Source organism: Mirounga leonina, unplaced genomic scaffold (assembly GCF_011800145.1).
Source record: "Mirounga leonina isolate KUSES-001 unplaced genomic scaffold, KU_Mleo_1.0 Mir_174, whole genome shotgun sequence".
NCBI lineage: Eukaryota > Metazoa > Chordata > Mammalia > Carnivora > Phocidae > Mirounga > Mirounga leonina.
Genome location: NW_023270451.1, coordinates 62,952,047 through 62,979,447, shown reverse-complemented (window position 1 = coordinate 62,979,447; position 27,401 = coordinate 62,952,047). Strand labels below are relative to the sequence as shown.

The 27,401-nt window shown below is 39.0% G+C and overlaps 3 protein-coding genes across 12 annotated transcripts in view; all 3 read left to right on the top strand.

Moving 5' to 3' along the window:
* Positions 1-27,401, top strand: part of CADPS2 (calcium dependent secretion activator 2) — a 516,958-nt gene that overhangs the window by 142,115 nt on the left and 347,442 nt on the right. The gene's annotated exons all lie outside the window — the stretch shown is intronic.
* On the top strand, positions 19,970-22,906 carry RNF148 (ring finger protein 148). The gene has a single exon (XM_035021021.1). It carries the CDS (start codon positions 21,757-21,759, stop codon positions 22,666-22,668), a length of 912 nt encoding a protein of 303 aa, XP_034876912.1. The 5' UTR covers positions 19,970-21,756; the 3' UTR covers positions 22,669-22,906.
* On the top strand, positions 24,681-26,298 carry RNF133 (ring finger protein 133). Its single transcript, XM_035021020.1, has one exon. The coding sequence runs from the start codon at positions 25,168-25,170 to the stop codon at positions 26,296-26,298; it is 1,131 nt and encodes a 376-aa protein (XP_034876911.1). The 5' UTR covers positions 24,681-25,167.

Below are 27,401 nucleotides of genomic sequence, written 5' to 3'. Positions count from 1 at the left end.
CTGTACCAACTTGCATTCCTACCAACAGTGTAAGAGGGTTCCCCTTTCTCCACAACCTCTCCAACATTTGTTGTTTCTTTCCCTGTCCATTTTTGCCATTCTAACTGGTATAAGGTGGTATCTCGGTGTAGTTTTGATTTGGATTTCCCTGATGGCTAATGATGATGAACATTTTTTCGTGTGTCTGTTAGCCATTTGTATGTCTTCTTTAGAGAAGTGTCTGTTCATCTCTTCTGCCCACTTTTTGACTTGATTATTTGTTTTTTGGGTATTGAGTTTGAGAAGTTCTTTATAGATCTTGGATACCAGCCCTTTATCTGTAGTGTCATTTGCAAATATCTTCTCCCATTCTGTGGGTTGCCTCCTTGTTTTGTTGACTGTTTCCTTTGCTGTGCAGAAGCTTTTTATCTTGATGAAGTCCCAAAAGTTCATTTTTGCTTTTGTTTCACTAGCTTTTGGAGATGTATCTTGAAAGAAGTTGCTGTGGCTGATGTCAAAGAGGTTACTGCCTATGTTTTCCTCTAGGATTTTGATGGATTTGATGGACCTCAACACATTGAGGTCTTTCATCCACTTTGAGTTTATCTTTGTGAATGGTGTTAGAGAATGGTCAAGTTTCATTCTTCTGCATGTGGCTGTCCAATTTTCCCAGCACCATTTATTGAAGAGACTGTCTTTTTTCCATTGCATGTTTTTTCCTGCTTTGTCAAAGATTATTTGACCATAGAGTTGAGGGTCCATATCTGGGTTCTCTATTCTGTTCCATTGGTCTATATGTCTGTTTTTGTGCCAGTACCATGCTGTCTTGGTGATCACAGCTTTGTAATATAGCTTGAAATCGGGCAACGTGATGACCCCAGCTTTGTTTTTCTTTTTCAACATTTCCTTGGCGATTCGGGGTCTTTTCTGATTCCATACAAATTTTAGGATTGTTTGTTCCAGCACTTTGAAAAATGTCATTGGAATTTTGATCGGGATGGCATTGAAGGTATAGATTGCTCTGGGGAGCATAGACATTTTAACAATGTTTATTCTTCCGATCCATGAGCATGGAATATTTTTCCATCTTTTTGTGTCTTCTTCAATTCTTTCATGAGTGTTTTGTAGTTCCTAGAGTATAGACCCTTTACCTCTTTGGTTAGGTTTATTCCGAGGTATCTTATGGTTTTTGGTGCTATTGTAAATGGAATCGTTTCTTTAATTTCTCTTTTTACAGTTGCGTTGTTAAAGAAAGCAACTGATTTCTGTGCATTGATTTTGTATCCTGCCACATTACTGAATTGCTGGATTAGTTCTCGTAATTTGGGGGTGGAGTCTTTTGGGTTTTCCACATAAAGTATCATGTCGTCTGCGAAAAGAGAGAGTTTGACTTCTTCTTTGCCAGTTTGAATACCTTTTATTTCTTTTTGTTGTCTGATTGCTGTTGCTAGGACTTCTAGTACTATGTTGAACAACAGTGGTGAGAGTGGGCACCCTTGACGTGTTCCTGATCTTAAGGGAAAGGCTCTCAGCTTTTCCCCATTGAGGATGATATTCGCTGTGGGTTTTTCATAGATGGATTTTATGAGCTTGAGGAATGTTCCCTCTATCCCTATACTCTGGAGAGTTTTAATCAGGGAAGGATGTTGTATTTTGTCAAATGCTTTTTCTGCATCAATTGAGAGGACCATATGGTTCTTCTCCCTCCTCTTATTAATGTGTTCTATCACATTGATTGATTTGCGAATGTTGAACCACCCTTGCATCCCAGGGATAAATCCCACTTGGTCGTGGTGGATGATCCTTTTAATGTATTGTTGGATCCTATTAGCTAGGATTTTGTTGAGGATTTTGGAATCCATGTTCATCAGGGATATTGGTCTGAAATTCTCCTTTTTGATGGGGTCTTTGCCTGGTTTGGGGATTAAGGTAATGCTGGCCTCATAGAATGAGTTTGGAAGTTTTCCTTCTGTTTCTATTTTTTGAAACAGCTTCAGTAGAATAGGTATTATTTCTTCTTTGAATGTTTGGCAGAATTCCCCAGGGAATCCATCAGGCCCTGGACTCTTGTTTTTTGGGAGGTTTTTGATCACTGCTTCAATATCATTACTGGTTATTGGCCTATTCAGGTTGTCGATTTCTTCCTATTTCAGTCTTGGCAGCTTATAGGTTTCCAGGAAGGTCTCCATTTCATCCAGATTGCTCAGTTTATTGGCATATAGTTGTTGATAATAATTTCTAATAATTGTTTCTATTTCCTTGGTGTTAGTCGTGATCTCTCCCCTTTCATTCATAATTTTATTAATTTGGGTCCTTTCTTCTTTTGGATAAGTCTGGCCAGTGGTTTATCAATCTTATTAATTTTTTCAAAGAACCAACTTCTAGTTTCATTGACCTGATCTACTGTGTTTCTGGTTTCTAATTCATTGATTTCTGCTCTAATTTTAATTATTTCTCTTCTAATGCATGGCTTAGGCGTCATTTGTTGCTTTTTCTCTAGTTCTTTAAGGTGTAGAGTTAGTTGGTGAATTTGGAATTTTTCTATTTTTTTGAGTGAGGCTTGGATGGCTATGTATTTCCCCCTTAGGACCGCCTTTGCAGTATCCCATAGGTTTTGGACCGATGTGTTTTCATTCTCATTGATTTCCATAAATCGTTTAAGTTCTTCTTTGATTTCTTGGTTGACCCAAACATTCTTGAGCAGAGTGGTCTTTAGCTTCCAAGTGTTTGAATTTCTGCCAAATTTTTTCTTGTGGTTGAGTTCCAGTTTTAGAGCATTGTGGTCTGAGAATATGCAGGGAATAATCTCAATCTTTTGGTATCAGTTGAGACCTGATTTGTGACCCAGTATATGGTCTATTCTGGAGAAAGTTCCATGTGCACTCGAGAAGAATGAGTATTCTGTTGTTTTAGGGTGGAATGTTCTGTAAATATCTATGAGGTCCATCTGGTCCAATGTATCATTCAAAGCTCTTGTTTCCTTGTTGGTTTTCTGCTTAGATGATCTGTCCATTGCTGAGAGTGGAGTATTGAGGTCTCCTACAATTAACGTATTGTTATCAATATGACTCTTTATTTTGGTTAACAGTTGGCTTATGTAGATGGCTGCTCCCATGTTGGGGGCATAAATATTTACAATTGTTAGATCTTCTTGTTGGATAGACCCTTTAAGAATGGTATAGTGTCCTTCTGTGTCTCTTATTACAGACTTTAGTTTAAAATCTAATTTGTCTGATGTAAGAATTGCTACCCCAGCTTTCTTTTGAGGTCTGCTGGCATGGAAGATAGATCTCCATCCCTTCACTTTCAGTCTGGATGTATCTTTAGGTTCAAAATGAGTCTCTTGTAGACAGCATATGGATGGGTCCTGTCTTTTTATCCAATCTGCAACCCTGTGCCATTTTATGGGAGCGTTTAGGCCATTCATGTTGAGAGTGATTATTGAAAGGTATGAATTAATTGTCATCATGTTGCCTGTGAAGACGTTGTTTTTATAGATTGTCCCTGTAAATTTCTGTTGTAGATCACTCTTGGGGTCTTTCTCCTTTTATAGAACCCCCCCTTAATATTTCTTGCAGGGCCGGCTTAGTGGTCACATATTCTTTCAACTTCTGCCAGTCATGGAAGCTCTGCATCTCTGCATCCATTCTAAATGAAAGCCTTGCTGGATAAAGTATTCTTGGCTGCATGTTCTTCTCATTTAGTACCCTGAATATGTCTTGCCAGGCCTTTCTGGCTTGCCAGGTCTCTGTGGATAGGTCTGACGTTATTCTGATGTTCCTCCCTCTGTACGTAAGGAATCTCTTCCCCGTAACTGCCCTTAAGATGGTTTCCTTGGTTCTAAGATTTGCAGGTTTTACTATTACATGCCGGGGTGTTGGCCTGTTTTCCTTGATCTTAGGACGGGTCCTCTCTGCCTCTAGGAACTCGAATGTTTGTTTCATTCCCCAGATTAGGGAAGTTCTCAGCTACGATTTGCTCAAATACATCTTCTAGCCCTCTCTCTCTCTCCACTCCCTCCGGGATTCCAATTATTCTGACATTGGAACACCTCATGGTATCCCTTATTTCTCTGATTCTATTTGCATGGATTCTGAGTTGTTTTTCCCTGGCCTCCTCTTTTCCCTTTTTATCTATTATATTGTCTTCCAGGTCGCTTATTCTCTCTTCTGTCTCAGTTACCCTAGCTGTTAGATTATCTAGATTGGATTGGATCTCATTGATAGCATTTCTAAGTTCTGCCAATTCAGCTTTCATTTCTGCCCTTAGAGACTCTATGTTGCCATTAATTGATTTCTCCATTCTAGCCATTGTCTTCACAATTGCTAGCCTGAATTCCATCTCCGACATCTTGGTTATATCTGCATCCATTTGTAAATCTGCAGCATAAGTCATAATCTCTGAGTCTTTTCTGTTTTGGGGGCTCCTCCTCCTAGTCAGTCTGTTGATGGGTGTTTGAGGGAATGTATAGAGTCCAAATTATTGACCAGAACCCAAGCAAGATGCACCTGTTTTCTTGGGACCTTAGGGTTGCTGGCCTCTTGTTTTCCCAGCCTGTCTTCTGCGGGAGGGGCCTGCCGCGCTGTTACTCAGGCAAACCTGTTTGGGTGGAGTTGCCCTGTGCCCCTGTGGCGGGGGATGGGCCCAGTGGGAATCAGTCTTTGGGGCTTTTGTTCTCTGGCGGCTTTCCCTGGCGGCTTTCCGCGTCTCTTCCGCGAGTCAGAGCAGAAGAGACCGTTTCCAACTCTCTGCCTCAGAGCAGAGAGACCTCAGTCTGTTCTTCAGTGAGCTCTCCAGGCCACACTGTCTCCGTTTCTGTCCGTGCTGCTATAAACTGCAGTGGCCTGGGTTGTGTGCCCCTCTGCAGCGCTCCCAGTCCTGCCCCCAGGTCGGGGCACATCTCTGCCCTTTGTGCTTCAAAAACCGCCAGCCGCTCCCAGTTCGCACCAGCGCCTCCGCAGCTTGGGGTTTCCACCCTGGGGGTTGCAGTTCATAGGAGCGACCCCGGCGCACCAGGTTTCCGTCTCGGAGGCTGCAGTTCGCGTGCTCGCGACCGTTGCTCCGGGTTTCTATCCAGGGGGCTGTGGTTCGCGTGCGCGCGACCCCGCCGGTCTGGTCCTCCACCCCCTGGGCTGCCCTAAAGTCCTTCCCGGCACTACCGGTCTGCGAGTCTGTGCCCCATCCACAGTGCAGGAGGCTGTCACTCACTGGCGGTGTAGGATCCCCACGGCCAGGCTCCCTCCCGCCGCCATTTATCCTCCGATATCTGCCCGCAGAATCACAGCTCCCCGCTTCATACCTCAAAACCAACCGCCTGCGATATTCTGTTTGTAGAGATCCAGATCTTCTTACATCTCAGGCTGGTTTCGTGGGTGCTCAGAGTGGTCTGGTAGATATCCAGCTCAATTCCGGGGACCAGTTGAAATAGGGTCCCCTACTTCTCCGCCATCTTTCCCCCCTCCTCTTTTTGCCCCTTTTGCTCATGTGCATTGTTTCTTAAATTACACGAGTGAAATCAGATGGTATTTCCCTGACTTATTTCACTTAGCATGATACTCTTTAGGTCCATCCATATCATTCCAAATGGCAAGATTTCATTCTTTATGGCTGAGTAATATTCCAGAGAGAGAGAGAGAGACAGAGAGTGTGTGTGTGTTTGTGTGTTTGTGTGCCCACATGCATGCCACATCTTCATCAGTTGATGGATACTTGTGCTGCTTCTGTATCTTGGCTACTGTAAAAAATGCTGCTATAAACAGGGGTGCATGCACCCCTTTGTATTAGTGTTCTTGTATTCTTTGGGTAAATACCCAGTAGTGTGATTGCTGGATAGTAGGGTAGTTCTTTTTTTAAGTTTTTGAGGAACCTCCATATTGTTTTCTACAGTGGCATTCCCACCAACTGTGTAAGAAGATTTTTTTTTTTCTCCACATCCTCACTGATACTTGTTGTTTCTTGTGTTGTTAATTTTAGCTATTCTGACAAGTGTGAAGTGATAACCTCGTAGTTTCAATTTGCATTTCCTTGATAAGTGACTATGAGCATCTTTTGATGTGTCTGTTGGCCAGCTATATGTTTTCTTTGGAGAAATGCTTATTCATGTTTTTGCCCATTTTTTAATCATTTGCTTTTGAGGTGTTGAGTTGTGTAAGTTCTTCATATATTTTGTATAATAACCCTTTATATGATATGTTATTTGGAAATATCTTCTCTCATTCCATAAGTGGCCTTGTAGTTGTATTGATTGCTTCCTTCAGTGTGCAGAAGCTTTTTATTTTGATATAGTCCCAGTAGTTTATTTTTGCTTTTGTTTCCCTTGCCTCAGGACATCTATCCAGAGAAAAGTTGCTGTGGTTGATGTCAGAGAAATTATTGCCTGTGCTCTTTTCTAGGATTTTTATAGTTTTAGGTGTCATCTAGGTCTGTAATCCATTTTGAGTTTATTTTTGTATATTGTGTAAGAAAGTGGTCCAATTTCACAGCTATCAGCAGTCCAATTTTCCCAACATTTGTTCAAGAGACTGTCTTTTTCTCATTGGATATTGTTTCTTGCTTTGTTAAAGATTAATTGGCCATGTAATTATGGGTTTAATTTTGGATTTTCTAATCTGTTCTATTTGTCTATGTATGTCTTTTTGTGCCAGTACCATACCGTTTTGATTACTACAGCTTTGTAATACAACTTGGAAGTCTATAGTGATGCCTCCAGCTTTGCTTTTCTTTATCAAGATTGTTTTGGGAATTCAGGGTCTTTTGTGGTTCCATACAAATTTTAGGATTAATTATTCTAGTTCTGTGAAAAATGCTGTTGGTATTTTGGTAGGGATTGTGTTAAATGTGTAGATTGCTTTGGGTAGTATAGCCATTTTAACAGTAAGTGTTCTTTCAATCCATGAGCATGGAATGTCTTTCCATTTCTTTGTATCATGTTCAATTTCTTTAATCATTAGTGTTTTATAGTTTTTAGAGTACAGGTCTTTCATCTCTTAGGCTTATTCCTACATATTGTATTTTAGGTACAATTATAAATGGGATTGTTTTCTTAATTTCTTCCTGCTGCTTCATAATTGGTGTAGAGAAGTGCAACAGATTTCTGTAGACTGATTTTGTACTCTGCAACTTTACTGAATTTGCTTATCAGTTCAAGCAGTGTTTTGGTGGAGTCCTCTGGGTTTTCTGTAGATAGTATCATGTCATCTGCAAATAGTGGAAGTTTGACTTTGTCCTTACTGATTTGGATGCCTTTTATTTCTTGTCTAATTGCTATGGCTAGGACTTCCAGTACTATGTTGAATAAAAGTTGAGAGGGAGGGGTGTCTGGCTGGCTCAGTCATTAGAGCATGTGACTCTTGATGTCAGGATTGTAAGTTTGAACCCCACATTGGGTGTGAAGATAAGAAAAATCTTAAAAAAAAAAAAAACAAAAAAAACCCCAAAACAAAAACAAAAAAAAACAAACTAAAAGTGGTGAGAATGGACATTCTCTTCTTGTTCCTGACCTTAGGGAACATTGAGGATGGTAGCTCTGGGTTTTTCATAGATGGCATTTATTTATTTATTTATTTATTTATTTATTTATTTATTTATTTAACATACATACATACATACATACATACAGAGAGACACAATGAGAGAGGGAACACAAGCAGAGGGAGCGTGAGAGGGAGAAGCAGGCTTCCCACTGAGCAGGGAGCCCAATGTAGGGCTTGATCACAGGACCCTGGGATCATGACCTGAGCCGAAGGCAGATACTTAATGACTGAGCCACCCAGGTGCCCCATAGATGGCCTTTATTATGTTGTGGTATGTTCCCTCTAAACCGACTTTGCTGAGGGTTTTTATCCTGAATGGATGTTGTACTTTGTCAAATGCTTTCTCTGTGTCTATTGAAATGACCGCACAGTTTTTAGCCTTTCTCTTATTGATGTGTTACACTGATTTGTCAATATTGAACCACCCTTACAATCCAAGAATAAATCTCACTTGATCATGGTGGGTTTTTTTTTTTTTTAATACATCTTGCTGATCCCTGTGCACTGGTCTCCCTCCCTCCCTGACCTCTTTCCACAGAAGGGGGCTCCCTCCCCTTCACAGCACCGTGGCTTTTCTCTCCCCCAGTTCATGTCTCCGGACCTCCTATTGGCCATGTTCTCTCCCTCCGGTTGTGCCAATTGTTTTTTTAATCCTCTGATCATTTTCCTAGTAGTTCAAAATGATTTGATGCTGATCTAGATGTGTTCAAGGGATGAGGCAAGCTCAGGATCCCCCTACTACTTCCACCATCTTATCTCCTCCTCCTTTAATATATGTCTGCATCCCAAAGGTTTTGAGCCATTGTTTTCATTAGTTTCCTAGTACTTTTTAATTTCATTTCCTGGTTGCCCCATTCATTGTTTAGTAGTAAGTTATTTAACCCTCTTATTTTTTGTAGTCTTTTCGGATTTTTTTCTTGTGGATGACTTCTAGTTTCATAGCTGTTGTGGTCAGAAAAGATGCATGCTAAGACTTGGATCTTTTTTAATTTGTTGAGACTTGTTATGTGGCCCAATATGTGATCTATTCTGGAGAATGTTCCATGTGCACTTGAAAAATGTATTCTGTTGTTTTAGGATGGAATGTTCTGACTATATCTGTTAAATCCATCTGGTCTAGTGTGTCATTCAAAGTCAATTTTTTCTTGATTTTCTGTTTTCATGATCTGTTGATATGTTAAAGTTCCCTATTACTGTATTATTAGTGATTAGTTCCTTTTTGTTATTAACTCTTTTGATTATTTTGGTTCTCCCATGTTGGGTGCATAAATACTTACAATTGTTAATCTTCTTGTTGGATTGTCCTTTATTATATAGTGTCCTTTTTTGTCTCTTGTTACGGTCTTTGTTTTAAAGTCTATTTTGTTTGGTTTAGGTATTGCTACTCCAGCTTTCTTTTGACATCCATTTGCATGATAAATATTTCTCCATCCCCTCACTTTTTTTTTTTTTTTTTTAAGATTTTATTTTAGAGCACAAGCAAGAGGGAGAGGGAGAAGCAGACTCCCTGCTGAGCAGGGAGCCAAACACAGGACTTGATCCCAAGACCCTGGGATCATGACCTAAGCCAAAGACCGATGCTTAACCAACTGAGCCACCCAGGCACCCCTCCATCCCCTCACTTTCATTCTGCTGGTGTATTTAGGTCTGAAATGAGTCTGTTGTAGGCATCATATAGATTAGTCTTATGTTTTATCCATTCCATCACTCTGTGTCTTCTTGATTGGAAGTTTTAGTTCATTTACATTCAAAGTAATTATTGATATGTATGTATTGCCATTTTATTACTTGTTGCTGAAGATTTTCCCTCATCCTTTATTATCATTTTCTCTTTCATTGTTTGCTGATTTTAATGATATATTTGGATTTCTTTTTATTCTGTGCATTTTTTTTAAAGTTCTTGAAAGTATTTTTACTTCAGATTGAAAAATGAACAGCTTTCCACACTGTTCATTGCAACATACACAGTATTCATGAATACAGTGCTGGTCATTTGAGGATATGTACACATCTCAATTTCTCCTTCATGCTTTTTCTTTTAGAAAGATACTGTTTACCAAAAAGAAACTTCAGTAGAAAAACTGTTTTCCCAATAAATTTACAAAAACCTAAGATTCCCAATGGAATCAAGATTATCTTCCTGCTACCACCACCTTAATATAATCACATGCTTATTGGAACGCTAATATCTGCACCCTAAGAGTACATTTACTTTCAACAATGAGGGTGATTCTTAACAAAAGAAAAAAACTTCAGTGTAGTAAATGTAACAATGGATCTCTGCATATATTAAGTGTTTGAAATAGGCAGCTAATACTGGATTTAATATTATTTTATAAATGTTCCCTTAGCGGTAAACATCAGTCTACATGTTCGCAAGAGTCCTAGAAATAAATACTGTGGTTATGCACAATATGTTATGACAAACTAGTTTCAAAGAACAAAAGCTCAACATCTTGATAAAAATTCTGATCAGAATAAAATGGGACTCTAAAATTTAAAACATTGTCAAAATAACTTCACATTTAAAATTTTTCACGGTTTACACAAGTATTAGGAGTTTCCAGTTGTGGAACACATTTTTCTGTTGTGAATTAAAATACGAACATATTGAAAACTGTTAATTTCAGTGATGACATCAGTTTTGGTCTTTCTTTAGCATTATTTTCTTTATAAAAAGTTGCACTAAGTGTCCATTAATAGTCTGATTGGTCTTCAGTATTTCATAAATGTATATAAAAGAAATTCCTAAAAGCCAATAGTACTTTATATGTATATATATATATGTGTGTGTGTGTATATTTATTGGTGATTTTTGATTTGTGGTTGTCATTAGGTTTATATATAACATATGCATATAGCAGTATAAAGTTGATGGTTCTTTAAGTTTGAACCTATTCTTTACTCCCCACGTTTTAGGTACACAGAAATACTAATAATACTTATACAGAAATACTAATGCTTTTGTGTTTCCTACCTTTACACTGTCACTTGGTTTCCCTTTCCACTCAGAGTCCCCTTTAATATTTCTTGCAGAGCTGCTTTAGTGGGCATGAACTCCTTTAGTTTTTGTTTGGGAAATTGTTTCTCTTCTTCTGAATGCTGACCTTGCTGGATAGAGTATTCTTGGCTTCAGGTTTTACCCATTCAGCACTTTGAATATATCATCCCACTCCTGTCTAGCTTGGAAGCCTTCTGCAGAAAAATCTGATAACCTTGTGGAGTTTTCCTTTGTGTATAATGGGTCATCTTTGGTCTTGCTGCTTTTAGTATTTTTTCTGTATCATTACATTTTGCCATATTTAATTATGATACGTCTTGGTGTGGATCTGCTTTTGTTAATTTTCTTGGGAGTTCTCTGTGCCTCCTGGATCTGGATGTCGGTTTCCTTCCCCAAATTAGGGAACTTTGCAGCCATTATTTCTTCCAATTATATTCTCTGTCCCCTTTTCTCTGTCCCTTTTTTGGGGTCTCCTATAATATGAATGTTACTGCGTTTGATGGAATCACCAAGTTTCTTAAATCTGTTCTTATTTTGCATAATTCCTTTTCTCTCTTTTGTTCAGCTTGATTTCTTTCCATTACTCTGTCTTCTAGGTTATTAATTTGTTCCTCTGTTTCTTCCACTGTGCTGTTCATTCCATCAAGCGTGTTTCTGATTTTGTTTTTTGAGCCCTTTATCTCTGTGTTATTCTTTATCTCTGTGTTAAGGGTTTCACTCATGTTTTTCACTCTTTTCTCAAGTCCAGTTAGTATCCTTATGATCATTGCTTTAAATTCTCCATCAGGCATGTTACTTATGTCTGTTTCACTTTGATCTCCTGCTGTGGCCTTGTCCTGTTCTTTCATTTGGGACGTTTCTCTATCTTATTTTGTCAAAGTCTCTGCCTGTTTCTCTGTGTTAGGAAAGTCCGTTGCTTCTCTTGTTCTTGAGAGCAATGGCCTTATGAAGAAGAGGTCCTGTAGTGCCCTGCAGTTTAGTGTCCTCTCTTCCCCCAGGGTCTGGTGCTTCTGTGGTGGTCTTCAGTGGGTGCTACGTGCACTCCGCTGTCATGTCCTGGCTGCTTTTTCCTTCAGGCCAGTCTTCTGCAGAAGCTCTCTTTGTGTGTTGTGGGCAGCGTTTGGTCCCTGGTCTGAATGTGGCAAGTTTTAACTAGGTATGCTCTGATCTGCTTGTGAAATGAGATCTGTCTCTGCTGCCACCAGAACAGAGGACTTGCAGGACTTGCAAAAACTCCTGGGTTGGGAGTTGCAGTGTGGGCAGGGGGTTGGGGCCAGTTTTCTGAGAGAGAAGGGTCCTGCTAAGGCCAAGACTGAGGCAAATGTGACAGGAAGGGTAGTTCCACCAGAGTATGGGGGCAGGGCTTGGTGTAAGCAATTCGATAGTGAGTGTGGGTGCTGGCTGGTTCCTGCAGGTGGCCCTGTGTGGTGCTGAAGCGTTCCTTTGTTCTTGGAGGGGTCTCTCCCTTCATGCTTCCTCTCTGGGACATCCTCTGAGATGAGCAACTAACCTCTGCCACTGTATGCCCCAGGTGCTCTTCAGGTTGGCATTTCCACTCTGTACGTCTGTGGGCTGTTTACCCTTCCTTCTTGCTAATAGCAACCCCCGAATCCTCTGAGCTCTCCCAGAGCAGTGTGCGCTGACCTTTAAAACTCCAGGCTTTTAGCCCTGCTGGTTGCAAGAACTCATGAAATTTGGACCCTGTCACTTTCCAAGCCAGTTGCCGTAGAGGTTCATTTTTCTCCATGTGCTACCCTCTGTGCTTAGTCTGTCTCTCACCCTTCTCTGCAACCGCAGCTCCCTCCCCATTACAGTGTCCATGACCTTTTTCTCCCAAGCTACATCTTTGCACTTCCCACTTTCTTTGATACGGCTTCTTCTCTGTCTAGTGATGGAGGTTGTCCTGCCAGTCTTCGGATTGATTTCTGGGGTACTTAGTATGATTTCATAGTTATCTAGTTGTATCCCTAGGACAAGGCAAGCCTAAGGTCATCCTTCTCTGTTGCCATCTTCCCACAGTCTACTTTCCCTCCTGATTTATATGGGATGTCAATCATTTAGTTTTTCCACCTGCGTAATTTTAGTGTCATTGCAGTTAGACAGTGGAACATAAGTAATTCAACTCTATATCTTGCATAGAATGAATTCTTTTATGTGGATTTTACAAACCCTTTGTTTCCTTAAATCTCAAATTAAGTTTTGAGTCATTGGTGACCTGAATGCTGTTCTTGGAATTTGATATGGGTTAATAATGGAACAATTAGTGAAATAAGACTCCTTTTCAATGTACTGAACAATACCGTGCCAGGAGAGTTTATCAAAAGGTTTACTTCTTTGTTTTGTTTTTATGGGAGGTCTCTGGGTATGAGGGAACAAAAAAGACCTTTTGTTTGAAGTTTGTCATGTACACTAGGACAATAATAATCATAATAAACTCTTTCTTGCCACCTATTGTGAATCCCAAAATACTTTCTCTAATGGTCAATCATGTTAGCTGTTTAGTTGGAGATGGTAAGAAGTGTTAATGTACTAGATCTGTAGTCTTTAAGAGCGGATTTTATATGTGGAAAAGTGATACCAGATGTTCTGTATCAATATCGATTTTCTTGGAATTCTAGGATTTTAATCAGAAGGTTTCTAGGGATTGCAGGGTTTGACTGCATTTTGGCTGGGGATAATAGAAAGCCTTCTGGGTTGCTGAGAAAGTTGGTTTCATTTAGAACTTTGTTTTTGGTATTACTGCTGATATGGTTTAGGGCTTTGAGGTGCTGAAATGTTACAAAATTAATCTGATACAGTTCTCTTATAATAACCATTTGATGTATGACTTGAGGTATATAGATATGTTGATACACAGACTAAAGGATTTAATTCAGTAGCGTCTACTTTAGAAGGAGTTGTTACTTTATGGCTGTATAGTGTTCCATTTTTCAAATACAAAGATGTGGATGGAATTAATTCTTTTGGAGAGAAAATGTAAGGTGGCCTCTGATCCTGTGATATGAAATAAGCCTTTTCTGGACAACTGTTGTCAAAGTCATTCTTAGCTGAGGAAAGACTTGTCAATTCATTGCCTGTTTATATATTTTTAATGGGTGGCTTTATAAAGCAGAGGTTGCCAAAGCTGCTGGCATGTCTTAATATTTTGAAAAATAAATGCTTAAAAAGTCAAACATTTGACAGGGACCCTGAGTATTAGCCCCTGTGCTAACATAGCAGCAAAGGGGGAGGAAACCGGTATCACCAAAAAGAGTGAACACTGCTCCTCACAAGACATTTTAAGTCAAGCAAAAGTATGAACAGACACAAGCATACATGCAATATGTGGCAAGATTTACTGTCAGATGCAAAAGACAGTGTGTCATAGCAGCAGGTGCGTTTGTCTGGGGAGATTGCAAAGGGAAGACCGAGATGAGTCTTGAAGCTTCAGAAGAACTTTATTTGGTCGAAAATGGGGGGAAATAGGCTGTATAGAATTGGGAAGGGGCAAGAGGGCCCATTTAGTGAGCCCTGCCATGCCAGCAGTGTACTTGGTGATTTACAAATACATGTGAAAGTGGTCATCTGATACTCCATGGTGCCGGGAGGCTGACATTACTTCTCCACCTTACAAATGAAAAATCTGAGGCTCAGTGTGCCTCACCTCACTCAGCGAGCATGTGGTCAGGACTGGGTTTCAGAGTGAGTCTGCACACAGCTGGGGGGCATTAACACAGTTGCTGTGGGTATGATGCCTCCATACTCCTGTTTTTGATTGTCTGCTGCCTCCCAGGAGGGATTCAATTACCTTGTAAATGAAGAAGGGTTTTGTGACCTGTGAATTGGAAAAATATAACGGATCTAAGTGGGAAAATCTTCTTAATTACCTCTATCCTGCTATTTCTGACTGCTAAGTGCTTACTCAGAGTTAACTGTGCTCAGTGGGACTGGTCTTAGGAAGGCAAAACATAGAAACCTTCGATGACCGACTTTGGCTTTGAAAGGTCTAGAATCTACTTTAGGGTTTAGAAGAACTTTAAAATGGCAGAGCCTCAAAAGCGGCCTTCATATACATTTGGTCTTCATTGTTGGCTCTTGTTAACTACAGGAGCAAAATAGTCTATTAAGAGAACAGGACAAGTTTTGGTATGTCTTCCCTCACCCTTTTATTGAGTAAATTCCCTGTTCTCCAGCCTTTCAAATAAAAATCCAGTCTAAATGATTGAGTTAATATTAAGATGTCTTTTGTCCTAGGATTAAATAAAGATGAGCATACCATCCAATATTGTCCTTAATCTTGTGTTTACTTAAGGACGTTCACCTCCTTCCTCTGTCCTTCTTAATGCAAAGGTTACAGTGTGAAGGTTTTCCCCAATTCTCAGACTGGTTAGTAATGTGTTCCTTCTCTGTTGATTACCGTTCTATGTTCCAACTAGGTAGACTGAGAAGGAAAAATTGTCTTTCGATTTAGTGTTAGTTATGTGAACCTTGACTTGAATTCTGAATGCAGAATGGAATATAATTTATGTAGTTTGATTTATACCCATTACAGTTTAAAGGGTCGTATCCTAAAAGCTCATTTATCTTTGTGTTCAAGTATGGCTATAGGAAATCCAGTGTGGAGTATTAAGTCTACAGAACAATTAAAGATTGAACTCATGATGCATTTTCTAGCTATGTTATGCTCTAAAATTATCACCCTTGTAAAGATGAAACTAAATATGTTACTGCATGAGGAATAGTATAGGTTAAAATATGGAGGATAATGACACTAACAATTTATTCAGCCTTCACTGAGAACTTAGGATGTGCTAGATGTTGTGGTAGAGGATGAGTACTGAAAAAAGTAAGATTGAGTCCCAGGCCTCAAGGAGATTAATAGATAATTTTGTAGAGGGAGTTGTGTTAGCTGCTACATAACAAACCACCCCAAAACTCTGTATATCAGGACAATTTTTTGCATAAACTAAAAAAATGAGTCAGTATCTGTTACTGCTCAGAAGTCTAGGGTTGACTAGGTGAGTCTTCAGGTCTTGCCTAGACTCCGTCTTTATGATCACATAGACATCTCTGCTCGTCTTAGGCTCTTGCACATGTTGGTCCATCTGTAGATTGATCTCAGGTAGGCTCAGCTAGGATATCTAGGCTGTCCTCCAAGGTTTCTTCTCATCTTTTAGGCTCATCTACTTTGCTTGAGGGTGGTGGGGTTCCAAGAGATGGGGAATGGGGAAGAGTATAAGGCCTCCTGAGGCTTAGGCTCAGAACTGACACATCAGTACTTCTGCTCTAGTCTGTTCACCTGTGTAAGTCACCGGTCCCTCCAGATTCAAGGGGTATAGAAATAAATCCCATGATAGAAGGACCTGCTAAGTCACCTTGCAGGTGGTGTCGCTAGAGGGAAGGAGGTAATTGGTGTCATTTGCAATCAGTGTACCTACCATAGAGACAGGCAGTTTTGTATAAGGGATAAAGCCTATGTAAGGTCTTATATAGTGGCTGCTGCAATAGGAGTTTGGGAAGCCGTAAGCTGTTTGAATTGAGGAAGCATAAAATTCAGGATTGTTAATAGTAGAAAATTAGACTGGATGAAAGGAAAGAGGACTATGCTGGAGAGGCTTAATATTCCATTCTTAGATGTTTGGTATTATCCTTTGGATAGAGCAAGCCATCTAAGGTTTTCAGCAAACATGAATGCCATTGTAAACTTCATTACTTTTTGTCTGTAGGTTGCTCTGGCAACAGAATGAATCCAAGGTGAGCAAAACAGTGATGGGAGATTAGATAAGATGCTATTGCAGAATTGTACACTGTGGGAATGATTTTGAAGGCTAAACTAAAGCAGTGGAAAGTATTCATTCAAGTGTGGTAAACCTGACCGTGTTAATCATTCATTCAAACAAGCTGTTTTGAGCCAGTGTTCTTAAGTGTTTGAGAAATGTGAGTATTCCTCTTCCTCAATGTCATGATGGCTTCTTGGAGCTTTGGAGCTCTTACACAGCTAAGCTTTGTTCATGCATCTGACTATTAGGCATGCAGTAAATAGAAAGGAATAGCAATCCTGGCTCACATTAGTGAAGGAGTCATGGATAGTGATGTGGTGATTTAAAATGTGTCTGCTTTGGCTGTTCGTTTTCTCTAATATACTTATTTACCAGAGCCTTTAATGAAATTGAAAGTCATTGTATTGGTTAATATAAATAATAAGAGCCTGAGTAAATTTTGTGGGTTTTCATGCATCTGGACCTGCCCTAGTACATAGTATGTGACTTTCAAGGTAATTCAGAAACTCATATTATTTTTAAACTTTACTGTATTTCACTTGAGCATATTCAGAACTCTTTTCTGGATTCAGAAATATTAAGAGGAGAAAGTCCCTTTGTATATTAAAGAATTTTTTTATTGCATTTGTCTGAGAATATGTGAGAGCAGTGATTAACTTATGGGAGAAATTGAGAAAATTCATTGTTTATGAGAACTTAACAGTTTACAATCAAATATAATAAAATGTAAGCTAAGATTTAGTTTTATCTTTAAACATCCTTAAAGATAACTACTTTCAGAAAATATCAGCATTATTTGCTTTTTGGTGGTTCTCTGTGAACTACTCTGAGTCAGTAATCTGTTCCTGCCAAATCCCATTATGATGCATTTAATTACTTGCAGAGAAGCTACATGGTTTTCAAACTTAAATGCAAATCCAGTGTGTTTTGTGGATTCCTGGAGATCTCAAATATCATAGCCCTGGACTCTATGACTTGCGAAATAATTTATTGAAGTTTCTTCAGTATTCCCTGTGTCTTAGAGGTACTATCTGGGCAATGCTGTCTGAATATATTTGGCTATTTCTCTCATCAGAGCAGAGATTATGGAAGTTTGAGCATTCTTAACAAAGGTTGATGAATAGCAGAGGAATAGAAATCACCTGCTTTACACACCCCCCAACTTAATGAAAATTATAACCTTTCTTGAAATTTTAGTTGGAACCTAAAAGTTAAGATATATACATGCACATTCCTAATTTGTGTATAACTCCTTTCTCTTGCCTAGATGATGACCTCCTTAACATAGGAGCCATGTTGTATTCCTTGTAATACACGCTCTGGCTTCTGTTAGTACAGAGTATAGAGTGTGTATTACATGTTTATTGTGGTTAATGATTATTTAAGTATCATTCCTTTGGGTAAAACTCAGGAATTTACAGCCTGTAGCTGTTTTACCTACTCACGTTCCAGTTTATACCTTTTTTCCTTGATGGCAGAGTACCAGTTAGGTTTACAGTCCCCCTCACCACGTGCTCTGCTAGGGGACGGGTTCTCCCCAGCAGGGTAAATCGTGATTAACCTGAGTTTGTCATGATAATTCTGTGATTTCTAGGGGGTCCCATTAGGCATGGGTTTGTGAAGCACTGCTAGCCAGAGTGACATCAAGTTTTGTAGAGATATGGCAGAAGAAAAGTCTCTCTGCTTCTGGATGGTCTACCATTCTGCCTGTTGATATGTGAAATAACAGTAGTTGCCTTGGGGGATCGTGATGTGAGCCTACGTAAGACGAAAACCGATGTACTTAGGTAGAATGACAAGATGGAAGAAGGGGATTTTTTAAACCAGTGGATCAGCCAACCATAGGAGTATGTCAGTTCTCTTTAACCCTCCTGCAAAGTTCAGACTGAACTTGCTGTTAAAAAGAAAGGAAGTCTATATATTGAATAAATGGTCTAAAAGGAACAGATTAGAATAGCATCGGTCATCCAGTCCACATGCCCTCCCCCTTCTTTTCTATTCAAGTATCCTGGCCTCAGGATAGAAGACTCTTGGGTCTGGTACTCATAAAATGGATGCAGTTTGTAATCAGGCTTCATGGACTGATAGGTTGCTTGTGCAGGTCTCCACTGTGTCTATTCCAAGGAAAATGGGAAAGGGCATCATTTTTGATAGATGTATTGTCAGTTATAAAAACATACTCCCTGATAAGAGCTCAGGTGTGTTTGTTTTTCATGGAGAAGTGAGTTTTGGGATGGTTCCTTCCTCCCAAGCTTGTTCCATTAGTTTCTTAGCCTTACTATTGACATTTTAGGACCAGCTAATTAATTCACAGGGCTGTCATGTGCATTTGGGGATGTTTAAAAGTTGTCCCTGGCCTCTACCCAGTAGATGCCAGTGGTACTGTGTCATTGTGACAGTCAGATACCTCCAGAAATAGCCCGATGTCCCTCAAGGGAAAGTTGTCCCCCACTTGGAAACCACTGTGTTGGGGGGCAAAGGATTGTTTCTTATAGTTGCATTTGTTCTAAGACTCAGGAAGAAGACAGGGGAAGTTCTATCATTGCCTTAGTCACTTCACCTTATGGTGAGAAAGATAAAATGAATTAGTAAATTTTTCAAATCCGTTTAGTCAAACATATGAAGAACCTTGAGATTTGAGATGTTTTTAGCCAAAATATAGTTACTGTTTAAACTCTTTACCCTTAAAAATTAGCAAACTAAAAGAATTACTTTTTTTTTTTACCAGCTTTACTGAGGCATAATTAACAAAAATTGTATGTATTTAAGGTGTACAATGTGATGTTTTGATATATGTATACATCTTGATATTCTAGCAATTAAGCTAGTTAACATATCCATCCCCTCACATAGTTACCATTTGTGGGTGAGAGAGATAAGGATACTTGAGGTCTGCTTTCTTAGCAAATTTTGAGTATACATTATTATTTACTACAGTCACCATGCTGTACGTTAGGTCTCTACAACTTAGTGATTTTTTTTTTTTAATAAACTAATTTGGAAGGAGGTAATTCCAGTGTTTTAAATTCTATTCCATTGGTGTTTTTTTTCCCTCAAGTGTAGTTGACACACAATGTTACATTACTTTCAGGTGTACACATAATGTTTGGACAAGTTTATACATGATGCTCTGCTCACAAGTGTAGCTACCATCTGTCACTATACGTGCTGTTACAATACCATTGACTATATTCCTTATGCTGTGCTGTTTATTTCCATGACTTAGAGAATTACTTCTTAAAATCCTACCCCCAAATGTTAAGTAATCGCAGATGTAAACAGCCTCTAATGTGATGATACAAACTGTTGTCTTAGTAAGGCTTCACTTCATTAATGTTAATAGAATGGGCCAGGGATTCACTCAGTTTGAAACTGGGAAAAGTCTTCATTTTATCTGTCTTTACAACACACTTGAAGAAAATGGTATGAATGATACAAGTTTGTTTCCAATTTTATTTTATTTTATTTTATTTTAAAGATTTTATTTATTTATTTGGGAGAGAGAATGAGACAGACAGAGAGCATGAGATGGGGGAGGATCAGAGGGAGAAGCAGACTCCCTGCTGAGCAGGGAGCCCGATGCGGGATTCGATCCCGGGACTCCAGGATCATGACCTGAGCCGAAGGCAGTCGCTTAACCAACTGAGCCACCCAGGTGCCCCCAATTTTATTTTTAAAAATGAATATTAACTTAAATATTATGAGCTGGGGAGTACAATTAAATGTTTGTCAAAATGAAAAAATTCTTCCAACATGCCTTTGGTTTCTTTTTGTCTTTTAGTCTGTTGTTGTTGTAGTATCCCCAGGGTGTTTTAGCATGCCTGGGGCATAGGCTATGTCCTATATAAAGTAAATAAACGTTTGAGTGTTGCCAATTTTTTGAAGCCTTGAAACAGACCTCAAGTGAAGATTTAAAATAGAAGCAAACCAGCATTAAAGGATCTTTAAAGCAGTAAAGATGCCATGGTTTGCAACAATAAAGTAATACAGTGATTGGCGACAGTTGTGGTCATCCTTTCCTCAGGCCACTACTACCCTTCCAGTTACCACATCTGTTAATTCAGGCTTTGAAGTAACTAGCGGACCTGTCTGTTCCTCTGCTTCTCTACTTGGCCATTTCAGGAGTCGAAGCCACTGTCATCTTACCGCTTTACTCTCCTCCTCCAATCCACTTCCCACATAGGGCAGCCAAAGTGCACTTGTTAAGAAGTCAGCGTTTTGAAATGCTTAAAAGTCGCCTCCCCAGCTTGGAACCCCCCAGCATGGTTCTCTTGTCCTTGGGACCTAATCCAAAATCCTTGGTGTAACATTTACTACCCTGAACACTGACTGCTATTTGCTTTCCCCTCTCATTAACTTTTGCACTCTCTTCTCTCATCTTGCCAAACATATATGGCTTCAGATCCTTTCACTGGCTATGTCTTTCCTGTGTTGGGGTCTTGAAACTGCCATTTCCTCTCCCTGATACATTATTCTTTTCTTGGGTAATTCTGATTTATCTTTCAGGTCTTAGGCTAAGTACCGCTTCCTTAGGGGAGCAATGCTTTGCACCTCTAATCAAAGTCTGGCTGCTTTTATATTATTCTTGATACTCTTGTTTTCCTTTCAGAACCATATTATCACAACTTGCAGCTATACGTGTGTGTGTGTGTGTGTGTGTGTGTGTTTAAAATCTGCCCTCACCAGATAGTAAGCTCCAGTAGGTGTGTGTCTGTTTTCTTGTCTAGTATATGAACCATGCTTAGTGTTTACCTGGCACATAGTAGGTTCTTAGTAATTTTAGTGAAAAGTTGAATTTGCCTTGCATGTTGGCAATGTATCAATCTTACAACATGTTTATTGTCCTCATGTTGAATCTGGGATAAGCATTTAATGTTGGGAGAGAGTGGGAATGATTTGTTCCTACTGCCCATTGATTAGCATATTGGGTAGCATAGAACCATGCATGAGAAATGGTGACTGGCCAACCACATGCACTAATACATAAAGTTATATTTTGCTTAACAGAAAAACAATGAATATAAAGTGGTATTAGGCAGCTTTTCACTTTATCCAGAACTGGGGAAGAAACTCAAGGCTTAAAAATATAAATTTCCCTCTTTATTGCTTTAGAGTTTATTCAGATTGTTGTATACCATGAGTCCTTGCTTAGTAGCTTTTTGGCCAATAGGATTTCAGTATGCAATGCACTATTATAAACAACTGGATTGGCTTAACCACCTCTGATGTCACAATTTCCCCATTAGGAAGTCATAATTTTCCTTAAATCACATTATAGTAATAACAACTCTTGTCATTCTGTTTCATTATAAGAAAGATAATCTACCAAAAATAAAAATGCTGGAAGGAGCAGCATACCTTTGATCGACACAGACCTTTTTCCATTTATGCGCTTTAATATCTACTGCCAACAATTGGAGTTAGCTTCTTTGCTTTATAATTGATGTTTTGTTTTTTGTGTGTCAGTTAATAGGCAAATGGAGGAATGAGCCTACTTCAAATTACTGCTTCAACTCATAGTTCTGTTTCATCGCGACTGTTGAGGCTTAGCATCTTCCTACTACTTAGCCTTCCTGACGCTAAAGGAAAAGCCATTTGGACAGCCCACCTGAATATAACTTTTCAGGTGGGAAATCGGATTATATCAGAATTAGGAGAGAGTGGAGTGTTTGGAAATCATTCTCCTTTGGAAAGGGTGTCTGGTGCCGTGGTACTTCCCGAAGGATGGAATCAGAATGCTTGTAATCCTTTGACCAACTTCAGCAGGCCTGAACAGGCAGACTCTTGGCTGGCCCTCATTGAACGGGGAGGCTGTACTTTTACACACAAAATCAATGTGGCAGCAGGGAAGGGAGCAAATGGGGTGATCATCTATAACTATCCAGGTACGGGCAACAAAGTGTTTCCCATGTCTCACCAGGGAACAGAAAATATAGTCGCAGTGATGATAGGCAACTTGAAAGGCATGGAACTTTTGCACTTGATTCAGAAGGGAGTTTATGTGACGATCATCATTGAAGTGGGGAGAATGCACATGCCATGGCTGAGCCATTATGTCATGTCTCTGTTCACCTTCCTGGCTGCCACAGCTGCCTACCTTTTCTTGTACTGTGCATGGGTACCTCGAGTGCCCAATTCTTCCACCAGGGGGCGAAGACAGATAAAAGCAGATGTGAAGAAAGCTATTGGTCAGCTTCAACTGCGAGTGCTCAAGGAAGGGGATAAGGAACTAGATCCAAATGAAGACAGTTGTGTTGTTTGCTTTGACATATACAAACCCCAAGACGTAGTACGTATTTTAACTTGCAAACATTTTTTCCATAAGGCATGCATTGACCCCTGGCTTTTAGCCCATAGGACATGCCCCATGTGCAAGTGTGACATTCTGAAAACTTAAACCTGGAGAATCTTCTGAAGATGTAACCAAGTCTTTCCAAAGATTAAAATTACATGAATTCTCTTTTAGCACTTTTATGTAGAGAAAAAACTCAACTTCATCTTCTCTACCTAAGTACTAATGAGGATGAAATTTGTGTGTTTTTAAAATAAAACTCCATATCATGCCCAGCTATTTGAACTTGTTGTTTTTCTATTAGGTTGCTACTTCTTTGCCCTTATCCAAATAAGAAAATTAGTATATGTTAAAAAACAAATTAGTCTTCAAATTAAAATGATTGTGACATTGAGGCCACAGAGAGTCGTGATACTTTAAAGTTTCTTTTTTATATTTTATTTCCATACTTTTGATATCTAATATCGCTGTTAAATAAATTTCATTATAGAATTAGATCTTGATTTAATTCTCCATGGTTAATTAATACCGGGAAATCTGGTTTCCAGAGTTACTAAGTAATGTGTTCTAGGTAATTATTTTAGATGATAGCACCTCTGGTTATATAACTAAAATATTTTAAATTATTATAGGCTTTGTTTAGGGCAGCATCACAAAAAAAAATCACTTTTGTTTGCTACAGCCCTTTAAATCCTAGCATAGTGAATTAGCTATGGTGGCAGATTTCCCTTCTAGAAGTGACCGTAGTAAATGCTTTTGTTTTCTTAACATCGTGATGAGTGTGTCTCTGGGCATTTTGATATAGATCTAGAATGGAGTTGAAATTTTGTTTAATTGCCTTTACAAATTGTATCTCTTGCCTCATTTTGCTTCTCTTTTTGAGTAGATAAACACAAACACCTGTGTGTAACAATAAGAGGCTGAAAGATTTGAGTTCTGGTTTTGACTAAAATATTTGTGGGTGAAATGCTAAACCATTGATATCCAACTTAGATGACACTTTGAGTCTACACACTATGTACTACACACTTTCAAGAATGGGTTGTATGGAAATAAAATCAGATTAATGGCCTTTGGGAAAAAGAATGGACCATCGTGAGCTATAATTTACATGGTAATATTTTCTTTTTATGCTGCTTTGGTTGGGCCTATAGGGCCTTTTTCTCTTCCTTTCCTGCCTCAAATTATTTTGATTCACATTTCGTAAAAAGAACTAGCTCCCTTAGTCCTGGTAAGACCTAACCAAAACGGTCTCTTAGCATCCTCTGTGTAAAGGTCAGACCTTTGTGTTTAAGGTCAAAGTTCTTGGTTTCCTAGCTACTGGATGAGAACCACTGAGAGATACCCTCAAGAAGGTGTATGGCAGCACCCGGGGTTGGCCACGTTTGTTAGTTCACAAGTCGCTTTGGTCTCAAGTCATTTTGTGACATTGATGTAAGTAGCAAAAATAAAGGCAGAGCTGATGACAGGGTATGTGTGTGCGTGCACACATGTGGAGAGGGTCGGTTCACCAGGGATGTTTGTTGATTTTTGGCAAAGGTTTTGCTCAAAGCATCTATGACCTTTAACACTGCTGTCGGTGGTTAACTCTAAATGGGGACCTTGACGTTTTTCTTTTTAAAAATCAGTAGCTGCCTTTTTGTTTAAAATGAATTATGCTAAACTAAGACTGCTACATATAATTTTTTTCCTCCTACTCTTCCTTTCTTCCCTCAAAATATTGTTAGATCAGTAGCAGATGCCAAGATCTGCAGAGAAGAGATTAATGTTCTTTACCGCTGTCTTCCCTATGGAGAGTCAATGTAAGAGTGAAGAAGTGAAGCTGAAGTAATCTAACAGGATTTAGAAATCAAAATCCTCCTTTTAAAAATCCAAATCAAAACCAGACTGAACCAACCAACCTGAGCAAGCAATTATTAAATAAATTTAGTACAATGGTTTACATGATAAATAAAAAATTTGCACTGTGACCAAATGTGAATTAAAAGTGGTACTACAGAGCTCACTGCTTTTCCCGCATAATTATTCACAGTACTAATTTCTAATTATTTAAAACTTGCCATTTTGTTACATGTTTCCTTGATTTATTGTCAAGAAAAATGATAATTCTGTGGCTTTCTTGCATATGCTTTCAAGTTTTGTATGTGCATGTGTTGTATGGATTTTATATTTAATTTTTTGTTTAAAGTGATACCTGTTAACATGTAGCTCAAGGATTGAATTGATTTTACAATCTAGAAATCACCCCTAACAGTATTTGAAGCATTCAGGCCAGTAAGTTTCCAGCAGGCTCAAAGCTCTTCTCTAATTGGCTGTGTTGTCTTTTATGTCATAATCACATTACCCATACAGTATCTGGAGTTTACATTAGTGAGACTGGGATTTTTTTTTTTTTTCAATCTAAAGTGTTTCTCTCTCTAATAAAACATCGGAACCTCATAAGACATCTTTAAGAATTTCTTAGAAAAACATGCTGGAAGACAGTGAAACTTGTTTTTACCCGGAAGATTTTTCTCATGTTATTGTTCTGAATTGATTTCCAACAGATGTGGAAGCCACATAATTTTGTTGGGTTGGTACTTCAGTCTCTAGGTGAAGAGAGAGATGAGTCTACTCAGGATTGGCACTCATGGAAACAACACTGCATCTTCCTGGCTTATGAAATTTAGTTTTCTTTGGCTTCTTAGTCAGAACTGTTGCAGAGCTAGTGCTGTTTGGACTGCTTACATGAACATATCCTTTCACGTTGGGAATCGCATGTTGTCAGAGTTGGGGGAAGCCGGTGTGTTTGGAAGAGGCTCCACTTTGAAGAGAGTAGCAGGAGTTATAGTGCCACCAGAGGGGAAAACTCAAAATGCGTGTAATCCCAATACCAGTTTCAGAAGATCAAAGAACTCCGAGACCTGGCTCGCGCTTGTTGAACGGGGAGGTTGTACCTTCACGCAGAAAATTAAAGTAGCTGTTGAGAAGGGAGCCAGTGGAGTGATCATCTACAACTTTCCAGGAACTGGTAATCAGGTTTTTCCCATGTCTCATCAGGCATTTGAAGACATCATTGTGGTGATGATCGGTAACCTAAAGGGCATGGAGATTTTGCACTTAATTCAGAAGGGAGTTCACGTCACAGTCATAGTTGAGGTGGGGAGAAAACACATCATCTGGATGAATCACTATTTTGTGTCTTTTGTGATTGTCACAACTGCTACTTTAGCATATTTCATCTTTTATCATATTTGGAGACTTTGGGTAGCCAGGATTCAGAACCGGAGATGGCAACGGTTAACGACCGATCTCAAGAAAGCCTTTGGCCAGCTTCAGCTTCGGGTGCTGAAGGAGGGGGACGAGGAAATCAGTCCGAATGGAGATAGCTGCGTAGTTTGCTTTGAACTCTATAAGCCTAATGACACAGTGCGTATTCTCACTTGTAAACACTTTTTCCACAAGAATTGCATCGATCCCTGGATTCTGGCCCATGGGACCTGTCCTATGTGCAAATGTGACATTCTTAAAGCTTTGGGCATTCCAGTGGATGTTGAAGATGGAACAGAATCTTTGCAAGTTCTCATGTCGAATGAATTGTCTGGTAACCCCCCTAGTGAAGAGGGGACAAACAACGAACTTCCTCCTGCAGGAGGGTCAGACAAAGTGACCCCTGTGGCGGCGGAGGAGGAACCCTGTCCTCAGAATGACAGCCAGCCTCATGCAGTAGCGGGAGATGTTCATCCTTCACCTTGACAGCATGACCTTTGAGGAACTGGATTAAACCTGTTTGTCAACTCAAGTCCTAATACTGACAAGCAGTTGGTTTGTTTGAAGTGTGGTTTTTGTGTCACTTTCTGTTACTTTGGTAACTGTCTCCATTCTTTGTCAAGCAGAAAAAGGGCCTAGCAGGATTTTTTGTTTCTTTTTTTGCCTTTGCTAAATGTTAACTGTTTGTCAGTGTCTGTCATTCCTGTGAGTATATATGGCTGTTTCTACATACAGGTGCATGTTAAAATCAAGGACAAACTTTTTTCCCCCTAAATGTTTGTACATATATTGGGCTCTATTTTGGTAAGAAAATTGTTAATATATTTGCATGTTCCTTATACAGAAACCATCAGTTAAGTTTGGAAAAGTAAAACTATCTTTTATGTGCTAGGAAGAGTATTTTTTTTGAGATTATATATAGTACAATATACTACTTTTGAAGTCATTGTGCTGTGTTTTTTCATTCTTAGCATGAAAATTTTGCTGTTTGGAATTTTATTACTGTTACTCTTGACAAGCAGTCCTTTTCAAGCTATTAGTACCTTTTAATGTGATTTGTATATGCAAAATGATAGCAATTTTAAAAGAAAAACACTAGCTCTTATAAATATGTGCCCAGTATTGCATATAATTAATACATGTTCATAATTTGTAGAAAGATTTAAATGATAAATCCTCTGTTTAGTTTTTTCCCCATTTGTTCCACCATACTACCCAGTTTGTTTTGCCATTAAATATTTATAATATGCTAGGTTATTTTGGAGATAGATATCACAATGTGATTTATTATGACATCTTGGGATTGTGTTTATTTTGTTCACTGTATTCCCAGGATCTAGCACAGTGCTGGGCACTCAAATACTTTTGGAGTGAAGGAATGAATCAGTACTTTATTCATTATGTAAATATGTGTTAATATGAAAAACTGGGCAGTTTATCCCAATCATACACAATAAATGGGAAGTTAATCCTGAAAATTTCACCCTAAATCACCTTGACAAAATGGAAAACTATGATTTTTTTTAGCCCAGAATCTCTTATTTCAGTTTAGCATGCATAATTTTAACAAGGACCTTTGAACTCTCCTG

Coding starts and splice junctions, on each gene's coding strand:
- RNF148 (XM_035021021.1), top strand. CDS start 21,757: ATGAGCCTACTTCAAATTACTGCTTCAACTCATAGTTCTGTTTCATCG.
- RNF133 (XM_035021020.1), top strand. CDS start 25,168: ATGAGTCTACTCAGGATTGGCACTCATGGAAACAACACTGCATCTTCC.